Source organism: Ictalurus punctatus, chromosome 11 (genome assembly GCF_001660625.3).
Source record: "Ictalurus punctatus breed USDA103 chromosome 11, Coco_2.0, whole genome shotgun sequence".
Classification (NCBI taxonomy): Eukaryota; Metazoa; Chordata; class Actinopteri; order Siluriformes; family Ictaluridae; genus Ictalurus; species Ictalurus punctatus.
The window spans coordinates 2,194,263-2,208,166 of NC_030426.2; the positions used below are offsets into that span (position 1 = coordinate 2,194,263).

Consider the following 13,904-nt stretch of genomic DNA (forward strand, 5'->3'; position numbering starts at 1 on the left):
AAACCTTAGTCTGACACTTACACCTCTACTCTGCGCACTTTGCTTCTTCTAGAACTCAATTAATGGATCTTGTATGGTAGCACTGCTTGCATTACATTCTCTGCATGATATATCACTTTGGTTGTATTTTCTCATTTGTAAGTCGCTTTGTATAAAAGCATCTGCTAAATGAATAAATGTAAATGTATTATTATTATTATTATTATTATTATTAATATTATAGTAGTAGTAGTAAAAATAGTAGTAGCCATGGTAGTAGTGGTCTATTTTTGGGGGGGTAAAATTATTAGATGTGGATTGATGTTAGTGTTAAAATATAAAGTTTCAGTCCTGATTCATTGGTTGTACAGCTGAGTGGTGTAGCTCTACACTGCACCCAGATGATGCCCCATGACTAGCTAACATGCTGTCTTGATTGTTTTATATTCTTTGTCACACTGTTCTTCTGTTTCTCTTTGCCTATTTTACAAATATGACTTGATGTGTGTTCAGTGTTACTTCAAATGAAGATGCTTAAATAGCATTTATGTTTCTGTATTGTGTTAAATTTTTGTGTGTTATATGTGTTATATGGGGTGTGTTGTGGGCGGGTGTGGTGGTCCATTCAGGGTCAGAAAATCCATTGCCACTTTTTGGTCCCAGTCTACCCTTGATTATTGTTATTAATGCTATCGATGTTATCGATGTTAAAACACTGAAAAACACTAAAACTCAAAAACTCCAGTTTGCCAGACACTACTGGAACTTCAAATGGGATTGGGTTCTATGGCCAGATGAAACCAAAATAGAGCTTTTTGGCAATGAACACCAGAGGTGGTTTTGGTGCATACAGAGAAGCAGCCATATGGAAAATATATGGTGGTGGCTCTTTAATGTTTTGGGGCTGTTTTTCTGCCCGAGGACCTGGACATTTTGTTAGGATACATGGCATCATGGCCATGCATGGCATCATATCAAATATCAACAGATATTAAATGAAAACCTGACTGCCTCTGCCAAGAAAGCAGTAAATGGGCAGTGGTTGGATCTTCCAGCAGGACAATGATCTAAAACATACATCAAAATCAACACAAAATGGTTTACTGACCACAAAATCAAGGTCCTACCATGGCCATCCCAGTCCCTGACTTGAAACCCATAGTAAACCTGTGGGGTAAACTGAAGAGGAGAGTCCACCAGCGTGGACCTCGAAATTTGAAGGATCTGGAGTAGGGATGGGCAATATCTTATCATTTGCAATATACTGGTATAAATTCTCCCCACAATAAGAATTGGTCTTCCAACGACAATAACGATAAAGCTTAGTTGATGACGTATTTGTGTGAGATGGTCTGCGACCCATTTGCAGCTCACGTGCAAGTATGGCGGAAGGTGGACGTGAAGCTGAGGAAGAGTTTATTGCTAAACGAGGATCTACCTCACTACAAAAATGTACAAAAATCTACAAAAAAAGATCTACAAAAAGTTTTACTTTTAGATCAATGTTTGTATTTCTGAGGCTCTCAAGATAACAGCTATCACATGTAGCTAAAAACAGTGGTGAATGGTTTATATATTTTATTCATATCGTCACTGATATTGTTCTCGCAATAAATACCAGAAAATATTGTGATATAGTTTTAAGTCCATATCACCCATCCCTAATCTGGCGAAATTCTGTATGGAGGTATGGTCTCAGATCCCTTGCCATGTATTCTCCAACATTATCTGGCATTATAGGAGAAGATTCAGAGCTGTTATTTTGGCAAATGGAAGTATTGACTAAAATGGTGCCAATAATTGTTGCACACCTATATTTAACAAAGATGTTTTTGGATAAACCTGTGTTTTGTTTGCAATTGTTTGATATCCATCAGAGAAGAGTATTTTTGTTATTTTTTTAAACAAAAGATCAAAAGGTTAAACAATAAAGACAATTTTCAAAGCCTACTTATTTACCAAGGTTGCCAATATTAGTGGAGGGCACTATATATCTATGATGATCATATCATGTGATCCGCATGTCTGTACTGGTTGTGATTATTGAAAATTATTTTCAGTGTTTACATGCTACAATATAAATATTCTAGTCGCAACAGGACAGTGAATATTGTTGAGGTGAATAGTACTATGTATGGAATAAAGTTTTTCATGGTGTACTATTTTAGAAAAATATGTTTTATTCCTCTTAGACCACAGCAATTTACCATCAATTACATCTTTTTTGTTAACCAAAGAATGACACTGTTTTATCTTTAATAGTAAATGTTTATAGTTACATTTAATGTTGTGGATCGTCGTCAAACATGTTAATTCACTTATGTTACAACAGCTAGAAACAGCTAGAAACTCTTTTATTTCTCTATCATTAAGGTAACAGTACAAACAATTCAGCTTGGCAGAGCTATGGTGTTACAGAAAATAAACAATACCATCTGACCAATACAGTTTGAGAATTTAACAGTGCTGCCGTATAAGATGTATGGATAGATGGATGTTCTTTTTTATCCCTAAGAACGATTTTGGGGACATACAAATCCTCATATAAAACAGAATGTCCATAATGTACAATTATTAAAATGACTCCTTTTAAGCTGTACACTGAATAAAGCTTCTGTAATTATTTTAGCGTTGAGTAATTTAACACTGAAGTGTATTAACCTTTACACTGTTTTAATAACTAAGCTGTTTTTAAGCTCTTTTACCTAATATAAAATTTCCTAGACTAACATAAAAAAATATAACTATTACCAGTGCTTCCGTTTGTAAAAGACATCTTTAAGAACCGCACTCGTCAGGTCACTCATCATGTATTGACAGTAAAACTGATCGATTTTATAGTTTTTTTTTTTCATTTCATTTCTCTTAAATTAACATCTATTGTAGAGAGAGGAAAAGTCCAAAAGATCCACAGAAACAGTCACTAGGAATGTACAAACATGGAAATGATCTGAACCTCTATATAACTGTTACGCTCCCGCCGACAGATGGCACTGTGGCGTCGACATGCGTGTGCGGCTTTAGAGAGCGTGCGTGCACAGGACTTTCGTATATGGACACGCGCCCTGGTTTGCCCCTTGGCTTTGCCCCTTGGTTTTCCCCTTCTTTTAGCATTGGTTCATGTTCGAGGGTGTGTCTTGATTTACTCCAGGTGTCTATGATTTAGTATTGATTGTGTTAGTCATTTAAACCCCTCGTGTTGCTGTGCACGTCGTGCAGTATTAACAGTAACTGAGTGTTTGCCTGGTGAATACGTTACGTTCGCAAAGCGGCCTAATTTCCATGTCCTGTCATGTTTAATCTAGTTAATCTTGTTCAGTATAGACCGCGCTCCCTGTGTTTCGTTTGCTTGTTTATTAATAAAAACATTGCTCCTGCACTTACTTCCTGTTTATAGTCTCATGTCGTTACAGAATACTGTGCCAAAACATGGAAGTAGCAGGACAGCTCAGTGTCGGGAAATTTTGGTATTACTGGGACTTCCCGCAGCCGGAGGAGTACTACACTTGGCAGTGGAAGCAGCAGGAGGAGTACCAAGCTGCGCTAAGGAAGCAGCAGGAGGAACACCAAGCTGCGCTAAGGAAGCAGCAGGAGGAGTACCAAGCTGCGCTAAGGAGGCAGCAGGAGGAGTTGCAGTGGAAGCGGTGGGAGGATGAGATGGATCAGATACTCTGCAACATGGAGGTGCTTTGCCCCCGTCCCGTGGCGCCATATTGCGCCTCACCTTCCGACACGGAGGGGAACAGCGCTCCACCTTCCTGCCCTGCTGAGAACCTAGTCACGCTGCCCAGTCCAGAGACGAAGGCTGGCCTAGAACATTTTTTTTTTGGGGGGGGGGGTAACTGCTACCTCAGAGCTCCAGCTTGAGACCTACGGGGAGGTCTCAGCTGTGGAGCTCCGGCCTGAGGTCAACATGGCGGCCTCAGAGCTCCAGCTTCAGACCTACGGGGAGGTGTCAGCTATGGAGCTCCCGTCTGAGGTCAACTTGGCGGCCTCAGAGCTCCAGCCCGAGACCTATGGGGAGGTCTCTTCTTCGGAGCTCCAGCCCGCCGAGGAAGCTGTCCAGCGTTCCAGTCCTGCTGGGGGTGTCATCCAGTGTTCCAGTCCTGCTGGGGGCATCGTCTAGCGTTCCAGTCGTGCTGGGGGCATCGTCCAGTGTTCCAGCCCCGCTGGGGGTGGTGCTTTGCCTGTCTGCTGCCTGGCGGAGGCTGCCCTGTTTTCCGATACAACGAGAGACAGATCACACAGGTGCCCCGGACTGCTGTTGGAGGGGGGTGGGCGTTTGGAGGGGGTTCTGTTACGATCCCGCCGACAGATGGCACTGCAGCATTGACATGCGCGCGCAGCTTTGGAGGGTGCGCGTGCACGGGACTTTTGTATATGGACCCGCGCCCTGGTTTGTTTTGGTTTTCCCCTTGTTTTAGCATTGGTTCATGTTCGAGGGTGTGTCTTGATTTACTCCAGGTGTCTATGATTTAGTATTGAGTGTGTTAGTCATTTAAACCCCTTGTGTTGCTGTGCACATCACATAGTATTAATGGTAACTGAGTGTTTGTCTGGTGAATACATTACGTTCGTGAAGCGGTCTAATTTCCATGTCCTGTTCTCGTGCAATGCCTAGACTTTAGTCTCATGTTTAATCTAGTAAATCTTGTTCAGTATAGACCGCGCTCCCTGTGTTTCGTTTGCTTGTTTATTAATAAAGACATTGCTCCACGCTTACTTCCTGTTTATAGTCTCGTATCGTTACAATAACAGATACACAGTATCATTTCTTTTTGCATTCTATTATGTCTGAAGGTATGCTGAACTGTACTTGGATACATTTAGTGAATGTAGAATTTAGTGTCTTTAATTAAGTGAACTTCTTTATTCTTAGTCTCTTTATTGAGTGAATCTATTCTCCTGAATCAGTGCTCACCAATTACCTTTCAGTGAGACTAAGAGAGATGACATATTGCTGCCAAAATTACATCACTTACACTGACATGTATGCCAAGGTAATCATTCCACTTTGTGTTTTAGTCAATATCATTCACACTCTCCATTTTCCCTCGTGTCATACTTGAAATTAGTTACTCCATGACTACATATTTAGTGTTAGTACAAAACAAGAAGAATCAATTATTGCAAAGCTTAAATATAACTTGCTTTGACATGAATAACTGTGTAATTGTGAAAAATATTTGACTTATGAAATAGAGTTTATATCTGAAGTACTCTTGTTTAACTGAATTTTTAGGTACAGCGAGGGCATGAAGAATGAGAAATAACTGTGACTGATGTCATATGACTTAAGGTTATGGGATATAATTATATTGCATTACTGTTCTTTCAACCGGTGCAATGGTTACTTCCTGAAAATCCTTCTCCCCTCCTCCGATTCACAACAAACACAGTGCCAAGCACTTTCATTCATATTTAATGCTGTATAATAAATCTCTGAAGCAGAGGCAGGAATCAGATCTGGGGTCCCCAATGCTTGCACGCACTGCGGTTGTGACAGTATACTCTGTTCTCATCTCATTAGGAATTAAAACACTTGCCTTATTTACTAAAATTTGCTAACCATGCTGTGTTTGCTCCAAATAACCTCCTTTGAATCAAGCAGAATATTAGTGGTTTCACATAATGAGCTCATAGTGTGGAAGTATTCTATAAGTAATTTAAATTTAACAGAAAGAGAAGCAAAAGACAGGGCTGGTAGCAAGCAAAATGGCTTAAAAGTAATGAGAAAGAGGATAGATGTCTTATAAGTGGTATTTGTAATCATTTGTATGCATCAAACCTTTCACCATCAGCATCCCTGAGCTGCTTGCTACGCCGAACTGGTTGCGTGCTACACATGTGTAGAGGCCGGCATCTGATTTCATGGCATTGGATAATCGCAGACTTCCGCTCTCCAGAACAGTCATTCTGAAAAAACAGACATGATCCATCATAATTGTAAACACACTACAAAACAAACAGTTCTGTTTAATTTTTTCATGTAATCTCTCTTTGCTAATGGAAGTAAAAAAGAAAGCAATAATAATGATAGCTCATAACATCAAAGTAGTGGGCAGTACTGTATAATATAGTTCTTGACTCATTATCAGAAGTTACTCATCAAGAGTTGACAACACTTTACCACTTTAGGAACATACATGTCTTGCAGTTTAAATTAAATATATGGATTCATAGTTGTGTTAAAGAAATGAAGCAAATGTAAGCTTCAGCAACATTTTATTTACAGGTTAATCAGCTAAAATTGGACACATCTTGTTTTGAAATATACAAGGCAAGGCAAATTTATTTATATAGGGCACTTCACACACACCAGAGAATCCAAGGTGTTTTACAAATAAAACTGAACAAATATAAAAATGAGAGAAAATGAAAAATAAAAATAATAAAAATTAATCTTAACATCAATTAAAATATATAAATGTTAAATAAATAGCATTTATAGAGGGAAAATAAACAATCCTGTCCCTGACAGCTAACATCACAGGCTTAAGCTAGTTGGAATAGGACATTTTCAATCAAGTAATACATCAAAGTAAAACATTGTACTGGATATGATTCTTGGTTATGGATAATTTGGATGTTAAAATATATGAATGAGTGACTTTGCCAGGAAATCTGGAAGTGTAATATTATGTAATATGAACAGTGCATGCCAACAATATTAAATACATTATTTAGACTGAAGCACTAATACATCCTAAATGAATACGAATACAGATACAAAGAAAACAAAGTGTTCATATATATATATATATATATATATATATATATATATATATATATATATATATATATATATATATATATATATATATATATATATATATATATATATATATATATATATTGCCAGATACAGGAACAGTTATGTACAGTTCTGGTTTGCAGTATATACAGTGGGGGAAATAAGTATTGGACGCATCAACATTTTAAATATACAGTATCTCACAAAAGTGAGTACACCCCTCACATTTTTGTAAATATTTGATTATATCTTTTCATGTGACAACACTGAAGAAATGACATTCATGGTTCCCTCAATGAACTGTAGCTCCCCAGTGCCGGCAGCACTCATGCAGCCCCAGACCATGACACTCCCACCACCATGCTTGACCGTAGGCAAGACACACTTGTCCTTGTACTCCTCACCTGGTTGCCGCCACACATGCTTGACACCATCTGAACCAAATAAGTTTATCTTGGTCTCATCAGACCACAGGACATGGTTCCAGTAATCCATGTCCTTAGTCTGCTTGTCTTCAGCAAACTGTTTGCGGGCTTTCTTGTGTATCATCTTTAGAAGAGACTTCCTTCTGGGATGACAGCCATGCAGACTAATTTGATGCAGTGTGCGGCGTATGGTCTAAGCACTGACAGGCTGACCCCCACCACCCCTTCAACCTCTTCAGCAATGCTGGCAGCACTCATACATCTATTTCCCAAAGACAACCTCTGGATATGACACTGAGCACGTGCACTCAACTTCTTTGGTCGACCATGGCGAGGCCTCTTCTGAGTGGAACCTGTCCTGTTAAACTGCTGTATGGTCTTGGCCACCCTGCTGCACCTCAGTGTCAGGGTCTTTGCAATCTTCTTATAGCCTAAGCCATCTTTATGTAGAGCAACAATTCTTTTTTTCAGATCCTCAGAGAGTTCTTTGCCATGAGGTGCCTTGTTGAAGTTCTAGTGACCAGTATGGGGGAGTGTGAGAGTGATGACACCAAGTTTAACACACCTCCGACCTTGTAACACTAACATGTCACATGACACCGGGAAGGGAAAATGGCTAATTGGGCCCAATTTGGACATTTTCACTTAGGGGTGTACTCACTTTTGTTGCCAGCGGTTTAGACATTAATGGCTGTATGCTGAGTTATTTTGAGGGGACAGCAAATTTACACTGTTACACAAGCTGTACACTCACTACTTTACATTGTAGCAGAGTGTCATTTCTTCAGTGTTGTCACATATATAAATATATAAATTATATATATATATAATATAAAAATATATATAAATATATAGCAATTAACCTGATACTGATAAACCTGATGAACTACTCTGTTTTAGCCCAACTGACTTGCTGAGCCCCAAAATAAAACCACATTTTAACTATATTTCTATACAAATATGAAATATGCTTTCATATAATGAGTTGCTGCTCCATATAGCTCACGCAGACTGCGCACTTTGCACAGGACAGCATACAGTATCTCCGCTAGGCTCTCTACAAAAATAATAAACTAATTAATTAAAATAAAATAAAAAACTTTTACATTGATTAAGCATGATTTTCATCACAGAAAATCATACAGACATTATATAGAAATGCAGCTTTAAGGATCCCATTTTGACTCACACCAGCACTGTAAGTGCCTCTGAGTTTTATAGTAGATTCTGATAGTGTGTGGAATGTAACGTGAATACGAAAACAGATAACAATATTCTGAGCACTAATTTTACCATTGCATTACACCTCTACTGCACAGATATTTTGTTAGCTTTTAGTGTTTCTCAGTATCATCTCAGCTATTACAGACTTCTGTAAAAATATTACAGATACTCTGGTAAGTTTGGAGCTTGTGTCTTGTGTCTAATAAACTCTGAAACTGGATCCTTATAACAAAACTCAATAAAACTGTGGCAAGGTGAAAGATAAAAGATATAGCTGTCTTGATATATAGAGTGTTCCTGAAATCCAATGAGACTTTGCTAGAATACTTACCATTTGTCACATACAGACACAAAACCACAAAATGGGTTTAAGGCCTTTCTTTCAGTGAACAGTGAATAGTACTTAAAAACTTTGAAATTATTTTAATAACAATTTTAATGATCCCTTGAAATGTGAGAAATGGTGCAGAATGATACAGGGTTCATTAGCTTTAACAATAATAACATGTAGAAGTACAACTATCAATTACAACTATCAAAACCATTTATTCATTCTTTATTAATGTACTGATACTCATTTTAGTATGCTCCATTTTAATGTTTGAAAAATAAGGCAGCACTCAATTTACATGACCTTTTCTTTTTTGGACTTTTCTGGTTGCATTACAATGCATATACTGACATCTGTCCTAAAGTCCATGACATAATTGGGAATCCTCTATTAATCAGTTGGTCTATTCTCCACAAAGTTTTAGGTTTATCTGTTTTTAAATAGTAGTTTAGATTCCTAGTCCTGTAGAGTCACGTATAAATTGGAGCTGATAGTAAAATTCGTCTGTATCGATACACTTTGGTAAGGCATCATGTGGTTGCCTTGCCAAATTCCACATGTGGTCAAAATTCCACATTTGGTTAAAATTGGATCCTGCACAACAAATCTTTACTTTGAATTTGTAAACAAGGTGTAACTCTTTCTCAAAATTTTTTACTAAAAAACATGAAATAATTCACTCTGAATGGGATGCCAGTCCATCTCAGTGCACAATGTACACACACATTCACATCTAGGGGCTATTTACCATTCCCAATATGCCTACATGCATGTTTTTGGACAGTGGGAGGAAACTGGACAGCCCACATGAAACCCTCACACACAACAGGAGAACACCGGAAACCCATACAGGCAATAAACTGAGCTCAGGATTGAACTGGGTACCCTGGAGCTGTGAGGCAGCAATGCTGCCCACTGCTCCACCATGTCACCTAAAAAACATCAGTTATGTGTACTATTGTAAACATATTATGAAGCAACTGTACTGTACTTTAGTATTAGTATTCTTAGATACTGACCTATATGTACTAGCATGAGGATATGTTTTTGATGGAGACCACAAAACACTTCTGTAAGTCACCCATCTGCCAAATGCTGTAAATGTAAACATAAATGTAATTATTCAGGATGCTAAAGCTCTTTTCTCTCTTATATAGTGGCACCTCTGGAGGCAAAAAACAGGCAGCAGGAGCATTGTCTTATCTAGATCATGCAATGACCTGGTTTTCGTTTCGCTCTCCTTCTTTCACAGCTGCTAGAAATAAATTAAAGCTAGGAAATGTATGTTTGTTCTCACTTCATATAGCCACTATCTTTCCATTCTCTATCCTATAGCTATCCCCCCCCTGGAATTCAATAGTAAAAGATATTTTTTCTCTCCAATTGCTCCAATATACTGAGGCTACACACTATTTTGTATTTGTTAAACATAAGAGGTGTGAAATGTAAGAGGAAGCTACTGTAAATAGTCTGAAATGTAGCTCAATTGAATCTTTATGCTGTTTGCTACTTTACAACGTATATATCAGCGACCCAGGCCCAATTACACAACAATTAAGCAATTCATAAAAATAAAACCTAACTATATTACCTTAATCTTATTTATCTGTGTCATGTCGCTACGAACTTGTGGCTACAGTTCCCAGAGTGCAGCGCGAACAACAAACATGGCCGACAAGGACTACACATCCCATACACGCACACGCTCGCATTCTCCAGAGTTCTGATCACGGACACCTGCACTCAATCACACACAAACACACACACACATACACACACACACACACACACACTGTGTTTAGGTCATGCTGAGAACAATGTTTACTCGTGAAGTATACGCTCAGCAGACTCGTCTCTGTCATTCACCAAGCCGTCGTCATTGTTTTGGATTTTCCTGTTTCTCGGATTTACTGCCTAGTGTCTTGACTACGATTCCCTGCCCTATTGTCTGTTCGCCCGATCACCTGACCTCTGCCTGTTTTACAAGTTTGCCTTCAGCCTGATCCTCACCTTCCAGCGTCTGTATCGCTTGCGCTTGCTTCCGTCTCAGGTATCGTAACAGATTACTTCGCCTAAGTATGGAAACAGCGGGCGCCTCGGAATGGCGTCAGTTTATTTACGAACAGAATCGAGCTATAAATGTGCAACAAGAGCAGACTTCTCGTTTAACGGCGCAAGTGGTGCTCCTGTCTCAATCCATGCACCCCGCCGTATCGCCTCCTGCGCACATTCCACCACAGCTGCCTGCACACATTCCACCCCCGCAGACTGTGCACATTCAACGACCACCGCCTGCGCACTTTCTGCCACCGCCAATGCCGGAGAGATATGCTGGAGAGCCAGAACGATGTAAGGGGTTCTTGCTACAGTGTTCTCTGTTCTTCGCCAGTTACCCTGAAATGTCGGAGACCCGTAAGATCACGCACTTCCTGGAGCTCTTAACTGGACGTGCCTTGTTATGGGCTACCGCAGTGTGGGAACAAGAGGGCGGCACCAACCCCTCGTTAGAGGATTTCATTTCCCGTTTCCGGCATGCCTTCGATCATTCACCTAACGGATGGGAGACCGGCCAGAAGCTCATGAAGATCACGCAGAGCACTTGTGATGCAGTGATTTTGTACCATCGCGGCATGGAGTGGGTGGAGCTGGCCCTCAAGACAGCGTTCCACCAGAGGTTGAATCCAGAGCTGGTGAAGGAGTTGGCCTGTCGGGGTGCTCATTGACCTCGCGATTTGGCTGGACCAACCGCCCCGTGCTGTGGGAGCCCAGGCTCCCCGTGCCAGGAGCTGCAGCAGAACCCATGCAGCTTGGACAGGCATGGCTTCGGGAGGAGGAGAGGGAGAGACAGCGTCGTGAGTCCTGCTGCTTTTACTGTGGAGAGGACAACCACCTCATCCGTCAGTTCCCTCATAAGAAGCTGCGACCCGCCGGGGAGAGCGGGGACAGTCGACCTCGTCGCCAAACGGTGAGTTTGAACCAAGCACACACAGCGCATGTTTTCATGTTGCCAGTAAGGATTGAACACTCAGGGGTGTCTACTGTACTCACAGCGCTGATCGACTCAGGGGCTGCTGTCAACTTCACTGACCAGAAAACTGCACAGGACCTTGACCTTCCAGTTCGTCCCCTCCTCCAGCCACACCATATCCAGTCCATCAATGGGTCTCCCATAGGGGGTGGGGTCATCTCCCGCTGTACAGCCCCCCTTGTACTCCAGGTTAGTGCAAAAAGGTTAGTGCTTAGCAAAACCATATCCCGGCACCCTGTCATTCTAGGCCTGCCCTGGTTGGAGCTCCATAACCCCCAGGTTTCCTGGACGGACAAACAGATTACCCAGTGGTCCTCGTACTGCCTCAGTAACTGCCTGAAATTCCCCATTGTCCCATTGGCAGCCAATACAGTGGAGAGCCCCACGACACCCATCCCAGTCACAGTTCCTCCCGAATATCAGGACCTCAGGCAGGTATTCAACAAGGAGAGAGCAAGCGGATAACCACCACACCGCTCCTACGATTGCGCAATCAAGCTCCTTCCCAGAGCCAGCCCACCTCGAAGTCGTGTGTACCCTCTCTCCCAAGCCGAACATCAGGCAATGGAGGAGTATATCCAGGAGCCTCTCCAACAGGGATACATTAGACCTTCCACGTCCCCTGCCTCCGCTGGGTTCTTCTTTGTAGAGAAAAAAGGAGGGGGCCTCCGACTATGTATTGATTACCTGGGCCTAAATCAAATTTCAGTTAAAAACCAGTATCCCCTGCCACTAGTACCTGCAGCCCTCGAACAGCTAAGGTCCGCAACCATTTTCACCAAGCTGGACCTGCATAGCGCATACAACGTGGTCCGCATATGGGAGAGGGACGAGTGGAAGACGGCATTCAGCACCACCTCAGGTCACTACGAGTACCTGGTCATGCCTTATGGGCTTGGTAACGCCCCCTTGGTGTTTCAATGTTTTATTAATGACATCCTGAGAGACATGCTGGGGAGGAGCGTCATTATTATCCTCAGTGGAACACAACTGTGATGTGGGGAACCGAGAGCTCCAGGCCCGCTGGTTCCTGTTCTTCTCCAGGTTCCAGTTTACCTTGTCATATCGGCCCGGATTGAAGAACACCAAGGCTGATGCCCTGTTGCGGCTCCACAGCCCAGAGAGCCGAGCAGACCACAGAGATTATATCCTGCCCCCGTCCTGCATCATCAACGCCATTGAGTGGGCACTGGACCAGGCCCTAGCATGCCTCTCCAGGTTGAAAATCCCGGCAGCATGCCCTCCCGGCAAGCAGTTTGTCCCGAAGCAACACCAACTGGAGCTCTACCACCTGGGCCCACACGGCACTAGTGACGGGCCACCCGGGGGTACATCGTACCTACCGGTTGTTGGCCGAGAAGTACTGGTGGCCCAACATGTTCAGGAAGGTACGACGCATAGTCCTCGTGTTCTACGTGCGCCCAGGACAAGGTACCATGGACACTGTCTGCCAGTAAGCTTAAGCCACTACTCATCCCAGCACGCCCATGGTCCCACCTGGCCCTAGACTTCATCACTGACTTACCGGAGTCGCGGGGTAACACCGTCATATTAGTGATCATCGATCGAAAATCCCTGTGCCTCATCCCACTACCCGCCATCCTGTCTGCCTTTGCTACAGCCAAGCTATTGTTCCAGCATGTGTTCAGGTACTATGGGATCCCGGAAGAGATTGTGAATGATAGGGGTCCACAATTCATGTCAAGAATCTGGGCCAGCTTCATGGAGAAGATGGGCGTCACCGTTATCCTCACCTCAGGGTACCACCCTGAGGATAACGAACTTCACCAAGCCGTCATCATTGTTTTGGATTTTCCTGGTTCTCAGATTTACTGCCTAGTGTCTTGACTATGATTCCCTGCCTTGCCTAGTATTGTCTGTTCGACTGATCGCCTGACCTCTGCCTGTTTTACAAGTTCGCCTTCAGCCTGAGCCTCGCCTTCCAGCGTCTGTATCGCCTGCACTTGGTTCCCTCTCAGGTATCGTAACAATCAGCAATATAAACAATATTTATGACCCACACAAAACCATGTCTCACATGCTTAGAGATACTCTTAAATATACAATGCAAAAAAGTGGAGAGATGCAGGGAATGTGGCACTAAACGTTTTCATATTTGCAAAGACCAATTTTTCACCTTATACCACAAAACTCAGTTCTGAT

The 13,904-nt window shown here is 42.0% G+C and overlaps 1 protein-coding gene across 3 annotated transcripts in view; it reads right to left on the reverse strand.

Moving 5' to 3' along the window:
• The window catches only part of cntn4 (contactin 4), a 280,558-nt gene that overhangs the window by 56,481 nt on the left and 210,173 nt on the right, over nt 1-13,904 (reverse strand). For all 3 annotated transcript variants that reach the window (XM_017480449.3, XM_017480450.3, XM_053683552.1), the window contains one exon: nt 5,768-5,895. In XM_017480449.3, coding sequence (XP_017335938.1) covers nt 5,768-5,895 — 128 coding nt within the window. The remainder of the gene's footprint in view (nt 1-5,767; nt 5,896-13,904) is intronic.